This window comes from Trichechus manatus, unplaced genomic scaffold, assembly GCF_000243295.1.
Source record: "Trichechus manatus latirostris isolate Lorelei unplaced genomic scaffold, TriManLat1.0 scaffold00076, whole genome shotgun sequence".
Classification (NCBI taxonomy): domain Eukaryota; kingdom Metazoa; phylum Chordata; class Mammalia; order Sirenia; family Trichechidae; genus Trichechus; species Trichechus manatus.
This window is the reverse complement of record NW_004444012.1, coordinates 11,310,520-11,331,452: the sequence shown is the minus strand read 5'-3', so window position 1 is coordinate 11,331,452 and position 20,933 is coordinate 11,310,520. Positions and strand designations below refer to the sequence as shown.

The following is a 20,933-nucleotide window of genomic DNA, read 5'->3' as shown; positions in this document are numbered from 1 at the left end:
GGGGAACATTAAGGCCACTTTGGTCAGTTGTTTTCTGGAACATAAAAAGGTGGGGGAATTTCCTTAATCATCATTGTTTTCCGGGATCACAGGACTTGGGTAAAATTCAGCATTGTTACCTTTTTGCTCTTTCTTTCCTATTCTTTATATCTTCTGTACTTGCTATGGAAGTCAGACATGACCTATATGAAGTCACTAGAAATTAGAAATGTAAGTTCTCGTCTACTCTAGATGAGTGCTTCTCAGATTTTAATATGAATGCAAACCATCTGGGGAGCTTGTTGAAGTGTGTTAGTTCTTATTTAGTAGGTCTGGCATGGAGCCCAAAATTCTGCATTTCTCACAAACTCCCAGGTGATGCTGATGCTGATGCTGCTGTTTTGTGGACCACACTCCCAATAGCAGTGTTCTAGAAAACAGCCCAATTTTAAGGCCATTTGTTCATTGTGGAAGATTTTAAACTTTAGTCTTTTTTACCTTTACTTTAAAAGAAAGATTTAGATGGTAATTAGTGTATTTCAAAGTTATTTCTTTGGTAACGTCTTGATGATTTTATTTTTAGTGAACATTCAACATATTAATGGATATCTAAAGAAAGGGAAAAAGTAAACCCCAATCTTCACTATTTTTACTAACAACAAAAATTTTTCTTTGTTGCCTTGTCCTTTGTTTCTACATTACTTTCTTTGTACATACATTGGATTGTAGTAGCCACTGTATGTATCTGTTTTCCCCCGCTACACTTTGAACCTCAAGGGAAGGCCTCAGTGATCGGGTGTGTCTTGTTCACTTTTGTATTCCTAATACCTGCTGTGTAACAATTGCTTCGTGAGATACCATTTCAAGATAAACATTGTTCTCATTGGCTATGAAACCAGTCATTGTCTTTCCAGCTGAAGGAAATGTTGGTCTTACGAATTATAGGTTAAAGTGGGTCTGTTTATCTCATGTAACATGTACATTCTGATGTGCAAACTCATGTATACATGATAATCTAACTCCCATTATAAAGAAGCAAAGCAAAAGATGTCCGGGTGCTTCCATCCTCCCAAGTTCTAAGTTTTGAAACCATGGAGGTAGGAAATCTGTTCCAATATCCTAAGACTGAAGAGATTTCAACTGGCCCTTTGGGCAAAGGGTGTGAATCCAAACAGCCCTAGAAAATCTGTACTATGGTTGTCTACAGTTAGCTGTGACAGACGAGGGCGGTTATAAAAAAAAAACCTGTTGCCATCGAGTCAGTTCTGACTCATAGTGACCCTATAGGAAGAGCAGAACTGCTCCATAGGGTTTCCAAGGAGCAGCTGGTGGATTCGAACTGGCAACCTTTTGGTTAGTAGACAAGCTTTTAACCAGTGTGCCACCAGGGCTCTAGGCAGTTACAGGTTCACCTCATCAGGCTAACCTCTGAGGACGTGATGTAGAGAAGCCGGGCTTAATGTTGACATCTGTGGCATGTAGAACATTCACATTTTGCTGGTTGTATCTACAATAAAGCAGAATAACTAATTCTAGCCTTGCTCAGAGCAGCTAATTACAGTAAGAAATTAGAATACATAATTTGGAGGAATCAACATTGTAGTCCTGAGAATCTTAAAATGATCTCAAAATAGGGAAATGAAATATTTCTTTGTCTGATGAAATAATAGGTATGTCCTGATCAGCAAGCCCACGGCATGGACAGAGAGATTAAGAGTGCAATTCCTGGAAGGTTTTCGATCTTTTTTGAGGATTCTTACTTGCATGCAGGTATGATAGTTTTTCTGTACATTAATAAGAGAAATTCACTTAAATTTAACCCTGTCTTTTCATGTTTTGCAAATTGTGATTTTCCTGTGTGTCTCTCTTTTAATAGAGCAGTTTAGCTAAAACTGTAATGCTTATATGGGAAAGAATATATATTTAGCAAAGTAGAAGTAGGATTTGAACACTGCCTTACCAATCCTGTTTTAATAGATCTTTCTTTGTATCTTGGCTTATTTTTGGTACTACTGTTGATGTTTATTTAGTGCTTACCATGTGACAGATACTGTAGTAAGCATTTTACATGCGTTATCTCTCTTAATTCTCATCGATCTTATGGGCTAATTACTATTATTGTTGGCATTTTACATAAAAGGGAATTGAAGCTTAAAAATAATTTGCACAGAGTCACACAGCTAGAAAGTGGCAGAGCTGGAATTGGAACCCATGCATTTTGACCAGTGTAACAACCATGCTGAAATGCTACTCACATATGAATGTGAATCCTGACAGTTTTATATTTTTCCAATATGTTGTTGTTGTTAGGTGCTGTTGAGTCGGTTTTGACTCATAGCAACCCAGTGTACCACAGAATGAAACACTGCAACATGCTCACAATTGTTTTTATGCTTGAGCCCATTGTTGCAATCACTGTGTCAGTCTATCTCCTTGAGGGTCTTCCTCTTTCTCACTGACCTTCTACTTTACCAAGTATGATGTCCTTCTCCAGGGACTGATCCCTCCTGATAATATGTCCAGAGTATGTAAGATGTAGTCTCGCCATCCTTGGTTCTAAGGAGCATTCTGGTTGTACTTCTTCCAAGACAGATTTGTTCATTCTTAGCCGTCCATGGTATATTCAGTTTTCTTCGCCAGCACCACAGTTCAAAGGCGTCAGTTCTTCTTCTGTCTTTCTTATTCATTGTCCAGCTTTCGAATGCTCCTATGAGGCGATTGAAAATACCATGGCTTGGGTCAGGCGCACCTTAGTCTTCACGTGACATCTTTGCTTTTTAATACCTTAAAGAGGTCTTTTGCAGCGGATTTGCCCCGTGCAATGCAGCTTTTGATTTCTTGACTGCTGCTTCCATGGGTGTTTATTGTGCATCCAAGTAAAATGTAGTCCTTGACAACTTCAGTCTTTTCTCCATTTATCATGATGTTGCTTATTGGTCCAGTTGTGAGGATTTTGTTTTCTTTATGTTGAGGTGTAATCAATTCTGAAGGCTGTAGGCTTTGATCTTCATCAGTAAGTGCTTCAAGTCCTCTTCACTTTCCACAAGCAAGGTTGTGTCATCTGCATAACACAGGTTGTTAATGAGTCTTCCTCCAGTCTCAATGTTGCATTCTTCTTCGTACAGTCCAGCTTCTCAGAGTATTTGCTCAGCATACAGATTGAATAAATATGGTGAAAGGATACGCACACCTTTCCTGACTTTCAACCACGCAGTATCCCCTTGTTCTGTTTGAACAACTACCTCTTGGTCTATGTACAGGTTCCTCATGAGCATTCAATTAAGTGTTCTGGAATTGCCATTCTGCACAATGTTATCCATAATTTGTTATGATCCATACAGTTGAATGCCTTTGCATAGTCAGTAAAACACAGGTAAACATCTTTCTGGTATTCTCTGCTTTCAGCCAGGATCCATCTGACGTCAGCAATGATATCCCTGGTTCCACGTCCTCTTCTGAATCCGGCCTGAATTTCTGGCAGTTCCCTGTCGCTATACTGCTGCAGCCACTTTTGAATGATCTTCAGCAAAATTTTACTTGCGTGTGATATTAATGATATCATTCAATAATTTCCGCATTCGGTTGGATCACCTTTCTCGGAATAGGCATAAATATGGATTTCTTCCAGTCGGTTGGCCAGGTAGCTGTCTTCCAAATTTCTTAGCATAGATGAGTGAGCACTTCCAGTGCTGCATGCATTTGTTGAAACATGTCAGTTGATATTCTGTCAATTCCTGGAGCCTTGTTTTTCGCCAATGCCTTCAGTGCAGCTTGGACTTCTTCCTTCAGTACCATCAATTCATGATCATATGCTACCTCTGTGGTTGAAAGTCAACCAATACTTTTTGGTATAATGACCCTGTGTATTCCTTCCATCTTCTTTTGATGCTTCCTGCATCATTTAATATTTTCCCCATAGAATCCTTCACTGTTGCAACTCGAGGCTTGAATATTTTCTTCAGTTCTTTCAGCTTGAGAAATGCAGAGCGTGTTCTTCCCTTTTGGTTTTCTATCTCTAGCTCTTTGCACATGTTATTATAATACTTTGTCTTCTCGAGGCACCCTTTGAAATCTTCTGTTCAGTTCTTTTATTTCATCATTTCTTCCTTTTGCTTTGGATACTTGATGTTCAAGAGCAACTTTCAGAGTCTCTTCTGACATCCATTTTGGTCTTTCTTTCCTGTCTTTTTAATGACCTCTTGCTTTCTTCATGTATGATATCCTTGATGTCATTCCAGAACTCTCCTGGTCTTCGCTCAGTAGTGTTCAATGCGTCAAATCTATTCTTGAGATGCTCTCTAAATTCAGGTGGGATATACTCAAGGTCGTACTTTGGTTGTCTTGGACTTGTTCTAATCTTCTTCAGTTTCAGCTTAAACTTGCATATGAGCAATTGATGGTCTGTACCACAGTCGGCCCCTGGCCTTGTTCTGACTGATGATACTGAGCTTTTCCATCATCTCTTTCCACAGATGTAGTTGATTTGCTTCCTGTGTATTCCATCTGGCAAGGTCCATGTATATAGTCGCTGTTTATGTTGGTGAAAAAAGGTATTTGCAATGAAGAAGTCATTGGTCTTGCAAAATTCTGTCATTTGATCTCCGACGTCATTTCTATCACCAAGGCCGTGTTTTCCAACTACTGATCCTTCTTTCTTGTTTCCACCTTTCCCATTCCAAACACCAGTAATTATCAGTGCATCCTGTTTGCATGTTTGATCAATTTCAGACTGCAAGAAGTTGGTAAAAATCTTCAGTTTCTTTGTCTTTGACCTTAGTGGTTGGTGCGTAAATTTGAATAATAGTCGTATTATCTGGTCTTCCTTGTAGGCATATGGATATTATCCTGTCACTAACAGCGTTGTACTTTAGGGTAGATTTTGAAATGTTCTTTTTGAAGCTTTTTTTTTTCCCAGTCTAGGAGCAAAAAAAGAAGGCCTAAATAGGTATATGTTGACCAGTCTTTTCTCACAGGGAATGGAAGAAATCAGAAGACAAGTTGGGCAACACATTGAAGTGGATCCTGACTGGGAGGCTGCCATTGCTATACAGATGCAATTGAAGAATATTTTACTCATGTTCCAAGAGTGGTGTGCTTGTGATGTAAGTAAAATTTCTTAGTAGGATCTGGCAAGATCAGTGCCTTTTTAAGTGCTCTAGTAGTTTTTAATAGTATAGTTTATGTTTTAACTTCCTTAATGTAAAGTTTTATTTTTCAGTAGTTTCTTGCATATTTGAATTTGTCTTATTATATTTAGGAGGAAAATCCAGTCTTTTATATTTTGATTAGAAAATGTGCCTCATGATAGTTTTAGTTTTGGGAATAGCAATAAACACAAAAAACCATTTCCATGGAGTCGATTCCGACTCATAGCGACCCTATAGAACAGAGTAGAACTGCCCCATAGGGTTTCCAGGGCTGTAAATCTTTACAGAAGCAGACTGCCACATCTTTCTCCTGCACAGCTGCTGGTGGGTTCAAACTGCCGACCTTTCAGTTAGCAGCCAAGTGCTTTAACCATTGCGTGACCAGGGCTCCTGGGAATAGCAATAGCAGCATTTAAATGTATATGTGTGTGTGTATTTCCATGGAAATTAATATTAACAATATGATAAATATTTTAAGAATGGAAAGAGGTGAATATTTATTCAATTAAGAGGTTTTTTTTTTAAATTCAAAGCTAACCTTTTTTTGTTTTTTAATTTTATTGTATTTTAGGTGAAACTTTACAGCGCAAATTAGTTTTTCATTCAAAAATTTATACACAGATTGTTTTGTGGCATTGGTTGTAATCCTTACAATGTGTCAACACTCTCCCCCTTTCCTTTTAAATCCCGGGTGCCCCGTGTCCATTTGTCCAGTTTTCCTGTCCCTTCCTGCCTTCTCATCTTTGGTTTTGGGCAGGTGTTGCCCATTAGGTCTCGTATACTCAATTGAACTAAGAAGCACATTCCTCACGTATGTTTTTGTTTGTTATATAGGCCTGCCTGTCTAATCTGTGACGGAAAGGTGGACTTCAGTTCTGAGTTAGCAGGGTGTCTGGGGGCCATAATCTCAGGGGTTCCTCTAGTCCCTGTCAGACCAGTAAATCTGGTCTTTTTTTGTGAATTTGAATTTGGTTCTACATTTTTCTCCTACTCTGTCCAGAACCCTCTATTGTGATCCCTGTTGCAGTAGTTGGTAGTGGTAGCTGGGCACCATCAAGTTCTTCTGGGCTCAGGCTGGTGGAGGCTGTGATTTGTGTGGTCAGTTAGTCCTTTGGATTAATATTTTCCTTTTGTCTTTGGTTTTCTTCATTCTCCTTTGCTCTGAACGTGATGGAACCAATAGATGTGTTTTAGATGGCTGCTGATAAGGTTTTAAGGCCCCAGATACTACTCACCAAAGTAGAATGTAGAACATCTTCTTTATGAGTTATGTTATGCCAGTTGACCTAGATGTCCCCTGAGACCATGGTCCCCAGCCCTCAGCCCCAGGAACTTGCTCCCTCAAGGTATTTTGATGTGTCTAGGAAACTTCTGTGGCTTTGTCTTGGTCAAGTTGTGCTGTCTTCCCCTATATTGTATATTGTCTTTCCTTTCACCAAAGTTAATACTTGTCTATTATCTAGTTAGTGATTTCCCCTCCCCACCCCTCTTCTCCCTTGTGACCATCAAAGATTGTTTTTTTCTGTGTATAAACCTTTTCATGAGTTTTTATAGTAGTAGTCTTATACAGCATTTGCCCTTTTGTGATTGACTTATTTTACTCAGCATAATGCCCTCCAGATTCATCTGTGTTGTGAGATGTTTCAAGGATTCATCATTGTTCTTTATTGATGCATAGTATTCGATTGTGTGTATGTACCATAATTTGTTATCTATTCTTCCGTTGATGGGCACTTAGGTTATTTCCATCTTTTTTACTATTGTGAATAATGCTGCAGTGAACATGGGTATGATATCTATTCGTGTGACGCCTCTTATTTCTCTAAGTTATATTCCTAGGAGTGGAATTGCTGGATCATATGTATTTCTATTTCTAGCTTTTCAAGGGGACACCATATCATTTTCTGTAACAACTGTACCATTTTACATCCCCACCAGCAGTCGCTTAAGAGTTCCAATCTCCTTGCCCCTGGGCTGGTGTGCCCATTTAGTCTCATATACATGGTTGAGCTGTGTGTATTATTGTTTGTTTTATGGGCCTGTCTAATCTTTGGCTAAAGGTTGAACCTCTGGAGTCAAGAGTGACTTCAGTACTGAGTTAAAAGGGTGTCCGGGGTGATACACCTTTTCAATTAATGGTTACTTTTCTTTCATTTCCTTCTGCTTGCTAAATGGGAACATTCCTTAATATTTTCTTTGTTATGAATCTTTTATTTCTGTCACTTCAGTTAAAACCTCATATGGATGACTCTCCCAAGCTATTGTATATCTACTGTTTGTGTGTCAGACATTTCTGCTTGGATCTTATGCTTATATTTCAACCTCAGATTGATTTATCATCATTTCCTTCTACTTACAGTTTGCATTTTCTCTTCTTCTCTTCTTCTTTTCGTGCACTGCTATTCATACATTCATCCATACAGCAAATCTCAGAGCCACACTGTTCTGTGCGTTAGACGTTAACATGTTTTGAGGGGGAGCAAATAAGATTGAAAATGCTAGGTTGAACAAAATTAAATAGAAATTTTTAAACCACTAATTTCTCAAACTCTTTAATTAGCCACTATGCTAACTTCTAAGAGGGATGCTCCCCAAATATATCTGAGCATGCAGTTCCTTTTTCTTATAAACTTGTTATGAGAAACACTGTCTTAAAGAGTGACCATCGACTCTTCTTTCTCCCTGCCATACTCATGTAGATGTGATTTTTCCTTATACTCCAAATTTATTTTGTAAACCCAACTTATTTTCAGTGGTTTCATTCTTTTCTGTCCTGCCTGCCTCACCGTAGTTCAGACTCATATCACCCTTACGTCTAGATTTTGTAGTAGTCTTCCTGTTAGTCTCCTTGTCACCTAATGTTACTCTTGCCAGTCTGTCATCTTCGGTGGCACCCATTAATTCTTAAAGCAGTGCATTGACTGCATTATTACCCTTCCAGCACTGTCAGTGTATTCACACGTTGATGCCAAGCCATATTTCCAGTTTAATTGCTAACTAATCCTACCCATAAGGAGCCCTGGTGACACAGTGGTTAAGCGCTTAGCTGCTAACTGAAAGGTCGGAGGTGCGAACCCCCCAGCAGCTCCACAGGAGAAAAGACCTGGTGATCTGCTCCAGTAAAGGTTACAGCCTGGGAAACCCTATAAGGCAATTCTACTCTGTCCTGTAGGGTTGCCATGAGTTGGAATCCACTCGATGGCACACAACAACAATAATCCTACCATAAACCTTTGATTTATCTGCCTAAATAGCAATTGTATTTTCCCTTTTATGTATCTCTTTTTATTCTACATCTCTACTTAAAATGATACGTTCTCTTCATCTTTTCCCCATATTTAAACTCTACATGTTGTTGTAGGCCCCGTTCAGAAGCTGTTTTTACAATAATGTCTTCCCAGTTATTTGTGATTGCTTTCTTTGCCCTCTTAGAGTAAGTAGCTTGTACCATTTACATGGTACTTAAAATTTCCTTCTTTGATTGTATGTATGTGTATGTCTTATAGTTCCTACCCATTTGCAGGTCCTGTGGAGGTAGCCCTAGTGATTCATAGAACAGTTTTGTGCTCATGTTTAGTAAATGTTTATCGAATAATGCATGCTGAAGTAGGTAACTTACTGACTCACTTGCATTTTCCTTTCCCTTTTAGGAAGAACTCTTACTAGTGGCTTATAAAGAATGTCACAAAGCTGTGATGAGGTGCAGTACAAATTTCCTATCTGGTAGCAAGACAGTAGTACAATTGTGTGGTCATACTTTGGCAACTAAGTCCTACAGAGTGTCTGAGGATCTTGTAAGCATACATCTGCCACTCTCCAGGACTCTTGCTGGTGAGTGTTTTGTTTTGCATGATTTTATTAGCTTTATTTTCTAGATATTCAGATACTGCAATTAAGAGCTGTCACTGTCATTGTCCTTCAAGGAGTTGTCCCCAGAACATCAGTCTAGAGATGTTTTTTTACTTGGGCCTTTTGTTAGCTAAATCATCTAGAGAGTCCTTGTAAGTTTACAGTTAACAACTAACTTGGTAACTTGTCCCCCCCCCACCATTTAAATATAATAAATATTTTGTTGCTGATTTTTAACCTTCCTCTCTGCCTGATTTCACCAGTGTTTTGTCTGTGTCACTGTTCCTCCCACCACTAAAAGAAAAAAATCATAGATTTTCTTTAATCATTCTTTGATTTCCATTTAAATCAGACCTTTATCTGTCAGGTTTTTTAGCAGCTTTATCTAAGTATAGTTTATATACACTGAAGTGAACGTATTTTAAGTGTACATTTCATCGAGTTTTGACAAACATATACATCCATGTAACCAGTACCCCCTCATCAAAATATTAAACATTTCTGTTTTCCCCAAATGTTGCTTTTTTTCCCCTTTGCAGTCAACCCCCCTCCTCACCGCACAGCCCAGGCACCCACTGATCTGATTAAAGTTTGTCACTGTAGATGAATTTTACCTGTTCTAGATGTACAGAAATACAGAAAATCATGCAGTATGTAGACTTTCGTGTCTAGCCTGTTTTCCTCAGCATGTTTTTAATTCATGTTAAGTAAATCAGTAGCACATTCATTTTTATATATGCATAGTAAGCTATTTTACAAATTTACCACGTTTTTCCATTACCTATTGATACCCACTTGAGTTGTATCCAGTTTTTGATTATTATGAATAAAGCTGATATTAACATTCATGAATAAGTCTCTTTTGTGGACCTGTTTTCATTTCTTTTGGATAAATAACCTAGCAGAGGAAAGACCTAGTCATATGGTAGATGGATGTGTAACTTTTTTAAAAAACTGCCAAACTGTTGTCTGAAATGGTGGTACCATTTTACATTCCCACTACCAGGTTATGAAATTTCCAGTTGCTTCATATCATCATCACTAGTGAGTGTCAAGTATTTTACTTGTAATTTGCATTTTCTTGATTAATGAAGATACTGTGTGTCATTTCCATTTCAGTGTTTGGTTATCTCCTATTTGGCAGACTACATCTCTTTAAACTTGTCCTGAATAATGGAGTTTATGTGCAGAAACAGCTATCAGTCTTTATTCATTTATTTCTGAGTAACATGTTAAAGACATTTTACTCTGTTCTTGCCATCGTATGATTTTATATCACTTCTGTTTTTATAAAAGAAATATTTGGATTATTTTCATTTCTTTTTATGCTTGGTTAAGATCAAAATAATAACATTTTGATAGACAACATATTTTTATATAACTGTAGGATCTTAAATATATTAATATTGGTGATTCAGAAATAGAAGTCAAAAGCTGGTATTCTAGGATGTCATTTCTAAACTCAGTAAACATACATTTAAATCACACAGGTTTCTAAACTTAATAAGTTAACTTGGAAACAAATTGACTGGCTTTAATTACTTTTTTGTATTTCTCCTTTTTTTACCTTTAGGTCTTCATGTGCGTTTAAGCAGGTTAGGTGCTGTTTCAAGACTTCATGAATTTGTGCCTTTTGTAAGTGACTCTTAAAAAAGTGTTGATTTGCTTATCTTCTAATTCTAAACACCTCTTGTTGATGGGTGGGTAGGAAAATGATATTTTGAAACCCACCTGAGTAATTCCCATTATTAACTTTATGTCCATTATTAATTTTATGTAGTGGATTACGTTGATTGATTTTCTAATGTTGAACTATCCTTGCATACCTGATATGAAACCTACTTGGTTGTGGTGTATTATTTTTTTGATATGATGCTGAATTCTATTAGCTGGAATTTTGTTGAGAATTTTTGTGTCTGTATTCATGAGAGATATTGGTCTGTAATTTTCTTTTTCTGTGTTGTCTTTGCCTGGTTTGGGTATCAGGGTTATGCTGGCTTCATAAAATGAATTCGGAAGTATCCCTTACTTTTCTATATTCTGAAATAGTTTGAGTAGTACTGGTATAAGCTCTTCTCTGAATGTTCGGTAGAATTCTCCAGTGAAGCCATCTGGGCCAGGGGTTTTTTTGGTTGGGAGTTGTTTTTTTTTTTTACCTTTTCAGTCTGTTCTCTTGTTACGGGTCTGTTCAGATTTTCAACATCACTTTATGGTAGTTCGGGTAGGTAGTGTGTCTCTAGAAATTTATCCATTTCCTCTAGGTTTTCAAATTTGTTGGAGTGTAGTTTTTCATAATACTCTGTTATAATCCTTTTTATTTCAGTCGGGTCTGTTGTGATGTCCCCCATTTCATTTCTTATTTGGGTTATTTGCATCCTCTCCTGTTTTTCTTTTGTCATTCTGGCCAGTGGTTTGTCGATTTTGTTGATCTTTTCAAAGAACCAACTTTTGGTTTTGTTGATTCTTTCTATTTTTCTATTCTCTATTTCATTTATTTCTGCTCTGATCTTTATTATTTCCTTTCTTCTGGTGACTGTGGGCTTCTTTTGCTGTTCTCTTTATATTTGTTCAAGTTGTGTAGCTAATGTTTTGATTTTGTCCCTTTCTTTTTTGATGTGTGCATCTGTTGCTATGAGTTGACCTCTGAGGACTGCCTTTGCTGTGTCTCAGAGGTTTTGGTATGATATGTTTTCATTCTCATTTGATTCTAGGAATTTTTTGATTCCATTTCTGATTTCTTCTGTTACCCAGTGGTTTTTCAGCAGGGTGTTATTCAGTTTCCATATAATTGACTTTTTTCCTTGCCCTTCCTGTTGTTAATTTCTACTTTGATGGCATTGTGGTCAGAGAAGATACTTTGTATTGTTTCACTGTTTTGGATTTTATTGAAGGTCTCTCTGTGGCCTAAGATTTGGTCTATTCTGGAGAACATTCTATGTGCATTGGAAAAGAATGTGTACTTTGCAGCTGTTGGGTGGAGTGTTCTATATATGTCTATGAGGTCAAGTTGGCTGATTGTACCCTTTAGGTCTTCTGTATCTTTGTTGAGTTTCTTTCTAGATGTTCTGTCCTTTATCGAGAGTGGTGTGTTGAAGCCTCCTGGTATTATTGTGGACCTGTCAATTTCTCTCTTCAGTGTTGTTAGAGTTTGTTTTATGTATTTTAGAGCCCTGTCGTTGGGTGCATGGATGTTTGTTATGGTTATGTCTTCATGATGGATCATCCCCTTAATCATTATATAGTGTTTTCTGTGGTGGATTTTGTTTTAAAGTCTATTTTATCTGAGATTAATATTGCCACTGCTACTTTTTTTTGGTAGCTGTTTGCTTGATATATGTCTTTCCATCCTTTGATTTTTAATAAATTTATGTCTTTGTTTCTAAGGTGTGTGTCTTGTAGACAGCATATGGATGGATCCTGTTTTTTTATCCATTCCGTCACTCTCTGTCTCTTTATGGGTGCATTGAGGCCATTTACATTCAGTGTAATTATTGATAGGTGTGAGTTTATTGCTGTCATTTTGTAGTGCTTTTTTTTTGTGGTGCTGACATTTTCTTTGTTCCTCTCACTCTCCTGTGCTGAGTTCCTTTTGTTTGTGGATTTTTTTTTTCATTTCTTTTGTTTTTGTAGGTTTTGTTTTTACTGAGACTTTATGTTTTTCTTCTTTATTTTGATGAATAGATTTTCTAACTTTTTTTGTGGTTACCTTGAAATTTACCCTTGTCTTCCTAGGTTTGAACCAGTTCATTATTATTTGGTATCGCCTTGCCTTCCTCTCCATGGGAAGGTTCTATAACTATACCGTTTATTCCTTCTTTTATTGTTCTGATGTTGTCATTTACAGATTAACCTCCCTGGTTCTCTGTTGTAATTCTTTTGGTTTTGGGTAGTCCTTTAGAGTTCATTTCCTAGGTTGGTATCTGGCTGGTACAATCCTGTGTCCTGTCTTCAGCCTGTGGTCTGATGTTGTTTGTTCTCAGATTGAAGGACTCCCTTTAATAAGCCTTGTAAGTTTGGTTTGGTTTTTACGTAGTCCCTTAATTTCTGTTTATCTGGAAATGACCTAATTTCACCATCATGTATGAATAAGAGTTTTGCAGGATATATTATTCTTGGCTGGCAGTTTTTTTCTTTCAAGGCTTTATATATGTCATCCCATTGCCTTCTTGCCTGCATGGTTTCTGCCAAATAATCTTATTGTTTCTCCTCTGTATGTGACTTTTTGTTTTTTCTTGAGCTGCTCTCAGTATTCTTTGTTTGTTTTTGGTTTTAGCTAGTGCGATTATGATATGCCTTGGTGATTTTCTTTTGGGCTGTATCCTATATGGGGTTTGTTGAGCTTCTTGGATGATCAGCTTTTCATCTTTCATGATATTGAGGAAGTTTTCTGTCAGCAATTCTTCAATGATCCTCTCTGTGATTTCTGTTTTCTCTTCCTGTTCTGGAACTCTGATCACTCGCGTATTTTTGCTTTTGATTGTATCCCACATAATTCTCCGGGTTTCTTCATTTTTCTTCGTTCTTTTTTCTGATTTTTCCTCAGAGTTGTAGCCAACTGTTTGTCTTCAATTTTGTTGATCCTATCTTCCATCATTTCAAACCTGCCCTTCTATGACTCTGTCCATTTCTGAAATCTTGTTGTTTATCTTTTGGGTTTCTAATTGTTGTTTTTGTATGATTTCTGGGTATGAATTTATTTTGGCATTTTGTTCTTGTATTTTTTCCCTGAGTTCTTCCATTTTTTTGTCTGTATTTTCCATGAATTTGTCTGTTTTTTCCTCATTTTTGTCTTCTTTTTGCTTCGACTCTTGGATAATCCTGAATATTAGAGATTTGAATTCCCTATCAGGTAGTTCTAGTGCCTTTTCTTCTACTGGAAAGTCATCTGGTGTTTTATTTTGGACACCTACTGTCCTGTTTTTTAGTATGTTTTGATATTGTCTGCTGTCTTTGAGGCATTCAGTAGTTGTTTTCCTTGTTTATTGATTGTAGATTTGTTTGTTTTGTCCTGCTTTTTCTGTTTTATTTGGTTACGTCTGAGCAGGCAGAATGTGTGTTCTTTGTTGTCTTTGGGCATGACACTTTTCACCTTCTCCAATGGGCAGAGTCAGTCACTCAGGTATGGTACAGCAGGGCAGGTCCAGCTGAAGGGGAGTTGCTGAGATGGGTTGTTTGTGGCACGTAGCTGGGCTGACAGTGCAGTCTGGGAGTCAGTGCAGAGCAGGTTCTAGTAGGCCGTGCCTGTGCTGCGTGGGAGTGTGATGTTCAATGCACGGTGCAGGAAGGCAGGAAGGAGGGGGCAGATTGTGATGTATGGAGCTAAGATGGGTATGGGAAAGATGAGAGAGAGGAGAGAGGAACAGGAGTCAAAAACATACACACAAACAAAAAAGAGTGCTAAGGGAGCTTCCTTTTGGAGTGGAGAGATGAGAGACTGATAAATGGAGAAAAACAAAAATGAAAAAAAAAAAGAAAAAGGGTTAAAAAAAAAGTGAATAAATCGAGAAACTGGAAATGAAGAAAGACAAAAAGCAAATAAGACAGAGAAGAAAAGAAAACAAAAACAAGACAAAAGAAATGCCCCCAGTGATGTCCCTGTGCGTCTGCACAGAGTAAGGGAGTAGCTTTCAAGCCGTGCGTTACTGCCTGGCTAGAAGGGTCTCCCAAGCCGAGAAAAGAAAAAGAAAACAAACAAACAAACAAATCAAAGCAGAACAAATCAGAGCAAACAAAGAAAAAGCCCCGGGGGTCCCACCAGGATGGTGGCACGGACCAGGAGGCAGTTTTACAGTTAAGCGATGTTTTACAGCCTTTCAGGAAGGAGTAAAGATGGCACACGGAACCAGGTATTTGAGAGAAAGGAGGGGGAGGTGGTGAGAGGTAAGGAAGAAATCTAAAGAAGTGGAAAAAAGCAACATCAGCAGCCAACAAATGGCACTTAGGGAGCCGGCCAGTGCAGGTAGGTGGAATCCAAGCAACACCAGGGTGAAACTGGTGCTTTCTGGCTAAGAGACTGTAGTTGCGTGAAGCAGTGGAGGCTGAATGGGGGTGAAGAAGGGTGGGAGGTGGGAAAGTGCATATCGCTGGTTACTGGTTGTTCTGTCTCCTGCTGGAAATTCCATGAAGCTGCTTTGTCGTACCCTGTGTTTGCTGATCTCCGATAGGAGTCCAAGATGGCGGATCCATGCCGCGGTAGCTGATAGGGGACCTATGCATGTGTCTCTCCTCACTCTCTGTTCTTGGTCAGTTTCGTTTTCCATTCGTTGCTTGGCTGAGTTCTTTATCTCTTCATTTGATGCTTAGGGTTTCAGGATTGACGTGTGACTCTGTTTGACTTAGTTTTTTGGATCTTTGCTGCGAAGGGATGGCGTGGTGCTTCTGAGTATAGCGCCATGTTGCCCGGAAGTCTGATCCATCTCCATTATTAATTTTATGTCTGTCTATAGTACATGAAAATCTAAATCACAGGGACTTAGAAGTCATCTAGTTCAGTCCCTATTTTTCATGTGAAATAACTGAGGAATATGTAGTACTGTAAGTTAGATACATCCAAGCCCTGTGAGAAATAATGAAACTGACCTCACTCTTGTTTTAGGAGGACTTTCAAGTAGAAGTCCTAGTGGAATATCCTTTGCGCTGTCTGGTATTGGTTGCCCAGGTTGTTGCTGAGATGTGGCGAAGAAATGGGCTTTCTCTTATTAGCCAGGTATGGCAAGGTATATTATTCATGTTTATAAAGGTACTTATTCTCTGAATAATATGTGTGTGTGTATGTGTGTGTGTATGTATATGTATATATATTTTTTGCTTTTATATCAATCTACTTTGTGCCCCTGGATTTTGCTGAGTATTTTCTTTCTATTCTTTTGTGTAAACTCTTGGAAATGAAATAATAGACATTTCTCCTTCTACCCTATTTGTTGCTTTTTCTATCCTAATTGTAACAAACTAGGGTGCCTAAGAGGATAGATGAAGTGAAAGCCAGTGGTACCACCAGAAGTTGCCCATTAACACATCTCTTTTCTGCCGAGTACCTTGCTTGAGCATCTTACAGTCTTCTTACCATGGGTTTCAATTGAATGTCACTTTATAATTTTTTCTCCTGTTTTAGAGCAAATACTGAGACATGTTTTCCTAAAAGGTAGGGAAGCAAAAGGCTTGTAAAGACATTGTTTGGGAGAAAAATGGTGTCATGATTGATAGTAGAAATTGGTTTACTTGTATTGAAGTAGATATTTTAAACTTAAGAGAAATAAACTCGTTATTACAAATATTGAGAGTAGTAACTACTGTATTTCTAGAACATTTTTGACCCTGAAGGGTGTTTATGTCATGTTTCCGCATTTTATCCTTGCAAGACCCTTAAAATGATTAATAGACTTGCAACTTATTTTTTGGCTCTAATGAGTTCTAGGGATTTCTGGTTTAGACAAAATTTTTAAAATAAGCTTTTTTTTTTTTTTTTAAAAGAAATAACTTAGATTTAATCCCAGAACTAACAACATATATAGCACACATACCTACTATTCTCATACAGACATATACAACCATTAGATTGACCATCATTGAAAGTTGTTATTTAATCATTATTATATTGACAAATCCATTTACGTTTAAGAATAGATATTGAGAATTTTGCTTGAAACAAAATATTTCTTTTAGCATCTATTCTGCCTGTTTATTTTATAGGTGTTTTATTACCAAGATGTTAAGTGCAGAGAAGAAATGTATGATAAAGATATAATCATGCTTCAGGTACCTATTTTAAATTACTTTTGATATTTATGCCATAACCTTCCTCCTTAAATTCATTTCTTTCCAATAATAGAGAATATTGTTGTTATTTTTTAAGTTTATTTACCTTAATTTTTCTCACTGTTAAAATTGAATTAAGGTAGCATAGAAATGGAAGGGCTGCTACATTATCATCTGTAAACTTATAATTTTTCTTGCAGTTCTATTACAGACAAAATGTTTCTCCATTTAATACATGAGAAATATGTTACTGGGTTTCTTTTACAGATTGGTGCATCTTTAATGGATCCCAACATGTTCTTGTTACTAGTACTTCAGAGGTATGAACTTGTTGATGCTTTCAACAAGAGCATATCCACGAAAGATCAGGTAAGTAACAGAAACTAATAAGTGAAATGATTCCAAAGAGAATATTATTGTTACTGTTTTCATCATATTTTAAAATTTCTTTATGTCTGCTTCCAAAAATCACACATGCACATATGACATATATATCGTGTGTGTGTGTGTGTATACACATATACTCTTTTTACTCTAGAAAAATTAGAAAATAGAGATAAAAGGAGAAGAAAAATCCTGTCAAACACTGCCTCCTAGAGATGATCACTTCTACAGTTTTGGTAGCTTTGTTTTTAAAGCAAATATTGACTCATTCTCTATGTGTTGGTTTGTGACTTGCTTCGTATACTTAACAAAATATTGCAATAGGTTTTTCCTTGTCATTAAATATACAAGAACATCATCGTTTCTAAATGCTGCGTAGTATTCTACCATATGATTGCATTATACTTTAACTAGTTCTCTGTCGTTGAATAGATTTTTCTAGTTTTTTGGTCTTATAAACCTAACTGTTTGCACACTTGCCTAATTATTTTATTAAGATAAATTCTAGACGTGGATTTGCTGGATAAAGCAGCATACCCTTTTTTAAGGCTCTTGATACATATTGTGAGATTACTCTCAGGCAAAGTATTTCAATTTAAGTTCTTTCCAGCAGTGTGTACATCTTTAATGTCACTGATATTAGAATTCTTTTTAATCTTTGTCAATCTGATAGGTAAAAGATGCTATTTCATTTTAAATTGCAGTTCCTCAGTTACCAGTGAGGTCGACTATGTTTTCATGATTATTGACTTTTTTTTTCTTTTTGGTGATGAATTATCTGTTCCTATAGTTTATCTTTTTTTCCTTGTTTTATCCTTGTTTCCTTGTTTTTCCTTGTTTTCTTTATTTAGTAAGGATATTAACCTTTCATCTATTGTGTTTGTTACATTTTTCACAAATACTCATTTGTCTCATGGTGTTTGCCACCTCTTTATTGTTTTAATATATGAAGTACCCGTTTATAAGGTAGCCCTTGATACTTTGAATGTATGAAATCGTATTACTTATTCTTTCAAATTAGAAGCCACTTGTAAATGGCCAAAGAATAGGATAAAAAATGCAGCACTAATTTTTAATCATGTTTTATATTCACTTAGTGAAATTGAGTACCTGATTTGCTGTAGTACTGAAATAAGAGGCATATTAGGGAAGGGCAATCTCAGCATAACTGTTTGATATCTATTTCCAGCAACTTTCTCACCAACCTAGGTAGTAGAAGAGTTAAAGACTAGATTTAGTGTATTGACTTAAGGCTTTATGAGGAATAATAATAATAATATCTAATATTTGTTACCGAGTTCTTATTATGTGCAGGTATCGTGAACCATGTTGAATTTGATGTCAAAAGGGGGAATTATTTCATCTCATATCTATCTGTTACAGAATACTTGACTGGGTGGACCATGTGTCTGATCCAGAAGTGCATGTTTTGCGGAGGTTTTGGGTTCTTATGCAACTAATTTCTTTTTTCATTCTGTAGGATTTGATTAAACAGTATAATACATTAATAGAAGAAATGCTTCAGGTTCTCATCTATATTGTGGGTAAGACTAAACAAATGTTTTAAAATCGATCATGGTTACTTTTTTAAAAGAACATTAGTGAGAACTATGATTTATCATTTTATTCCTTTCCAAAACACAGTGTAGAATATTACTTAGAGATTACTGTAATGATTTATAAGTTCAAAAACCTACTTTTAAAAAAAAACCCAGATTTAACAACTGTATTTTTCAATATCTGATTTGTAGTTGTTTGGTCTTCTTTAGATATCTAGGGGTATAATTTTCCCAGATACAAATGTAGATGAAGAACATCTACACGTTTAATGCTAAAATTTATATATATGTTTATTATGTCTATATGTAATGAAAATGTGAACATAATATAGGGCTAGGTAAATATTGACAGCAATGGATTTGTTTGTTTTGTTTTTTTTTTTAGGTAAAGTATATTTTTATTGTGTTATTCTATTAAGTTGCTTTGTGCCAATATATTGGCCGTATTTAACTTAGAGAGGGGAAAAACATGTTCTTTGCCAGAAATAATGTTTATCAAGTTATTGTGACACTGACCTTTAGAAACGTGTGTATTTCATAGATTCTTCTAATGTATTTAATACAGATATACTCTATATCATAGTCTCTCTTGATTTTAAGACCTGGAGGCATCCAGTGCCATCATCTTGTTCTTGACTTCTCATTCTGGCCTCTTTCTCTTACTGTGTACTTTTCTGGAAACCCTGGTGGCGTAGTGGTTAAGAGCTAACGGCTGCTAATCGAAAGGCCGGCAGTTTGAATCCACCGGGCGTTCCTTGGAAACCCTATGAGGCAGTTCTCCTCTGTCCTGTAGGGTTGCTATGAGTCAGAATCTACTTGACGGTGACGGGTTTTTTTTTTTGGCATGTACTTTTCTACATGAGACACTGTTTTGTATTTATAGGTCTTAGTGAGGATAGGCCCTGGTGCACAGTGTGAAGCACTTGGCTGCTAACCAAAAGGTCGGCCTTTTGAACCCACCAGCTGCTCCTTGGGAGAAGGATGTGGCAGTCTGCTTCTGTAAAGATAACAGCCTCGAAAACTCCATGGGGTAGTTCTACTCTCTACTATAGGATCACCCGTTGAGTCAAAAGCGACTCAATGGCAAGGGTTTAGTGAGTATTCTAGCCATTTAAAAAAAAAAAAACACACCAAACTCGTAGCTTTGAGTCAGTTCCGACTCATAGTGATCCCATAGGACGGAGTAGAACTGCCCTACAGGGTTTCCACGGGTGTAATCTCTACGGAAGCAGACTGCCACATCTTTCTCCCGCATAGCAGCTGGTAGGTTCGGACCAGCCTTTCTGTTAACAGACAGGCATTTAAACCCTGTGCCACAGGGCTTCTTTCTAAGTCTTAAAAACAGAAGTTCATTTTACTTTGTCAGAGAGCTAATTGCTAGGCTAGCTGCTATTCTCCACATAAAGTATGATAAGCCTCGTTGTTAGGTGAGACGTGAGTCTTCCAGGCTGCTAACTCCTCCTGTCCAGAATATTCCAGTAGGAAACTGATGAAAGAAATGGGCAAATCAACAATGTGTAAAAGTTGTTAAATTGATCATATACTTTTATCAAATTATAGAAACTTGAGATTTTTATGTTTGTTTTTGGAGTAGTATATGAAGAATTTCTAATATTTTACTATATTTTTACTGTTTCATTTTTTGCTATTTTGTTGTTATTGCTACTGTTATTGTGTTTATCCAGATTTGTTGGTTTTTTTCTTCTATGTGACTTGAAATTTAGTTAAGACTTGCTGTTTTCCTGAATATAAATTCATAACTTTAAGGGTATCAACATTTAAAACAAAAATTTTCTAGTTTCTGATTTTATAATGGGAAAACAAAGAAGCAGAAAAAAATCTGGGTTTAGAATCAGAAAATCTAGTCTTGACCTTGTTACCAGCTATCAGGAGCTTGCCGTTATACTTTTTGTACTTCAGACTCTTAATTTGTAAAATGTGGAGGTAATCTACGTGATCTGGAAGGTTCCTTCTAGTGCTGAAATTCTAGGAGATACTTTTTTTTTTTTTTTTTTTATTGGATATCTCTTAGTTTTATTTATTTTTTTAACATCGAAGATGCATTTTTTTTTTCCTCTGAGTATTACAAGCCAGCTTATTTTTCCAGTATAGGTGAAATTTTATCTTTTTTTAAATTTTTTTTTTTTTTATATTTTATTGTACTTCACGTGAAGGCTTACAGAACAAATAGTTTCTCATGAAACAGTAGTACACATGTTGTTTTATGACATTGGTTAACAACCCCACAACATATTAACCC

General features: G+C 36.8%; 1 protein-coding gene across 7 annotated transcripts in view; it reads left to right on the top strand.

Moving 5' to 3' along the window:
* Nucleotides 1-20,933, top strand: part of UBR1 (ubiquitin protein ligase E3 component n-recognin 1) — a 129,549-nt gene that overhangs the window by 51,400 nt on the left and 57,216 nt on the right. For 6 of the 7 annotated variants that reach the window (XM_004380676.2, XM_023735191.1, XM_023735192.1 and 3 more), the window contains 8 exons: nt 1,650-1,749; nt 4,953-5,081; nt 8,777-8,957; nt 10,549-10,610; nt 15,571-15,681; nt 16,665-16,730; nt 16,998-17,099; nt 18,595-18,658. In XM_004380676.2, the coding sequence (XP_004380733.1) occupies nt 1,650-1,749; nt 4,953-5,081; nt 8,777-8,957; nt 10,549-10,610; nt 15,571-15,681; nt 16,665-16,730; nt 16,998-17,099; nt 18,595-18,658 (815 nt within the window). The remainder of the gene's footprint in view (nt 1-1,649; nt 1,750-4,952; nt 5,082-8,776; nt 8,958-10,548; nt 10,611-15,570; nt 15,682-16,664; nt 16,731-16,997; nt 17,100-18,594; nt 18,659-20,933) is intronic. The other variant, XM_023735189.1, reaches the window with a different exon arrangement.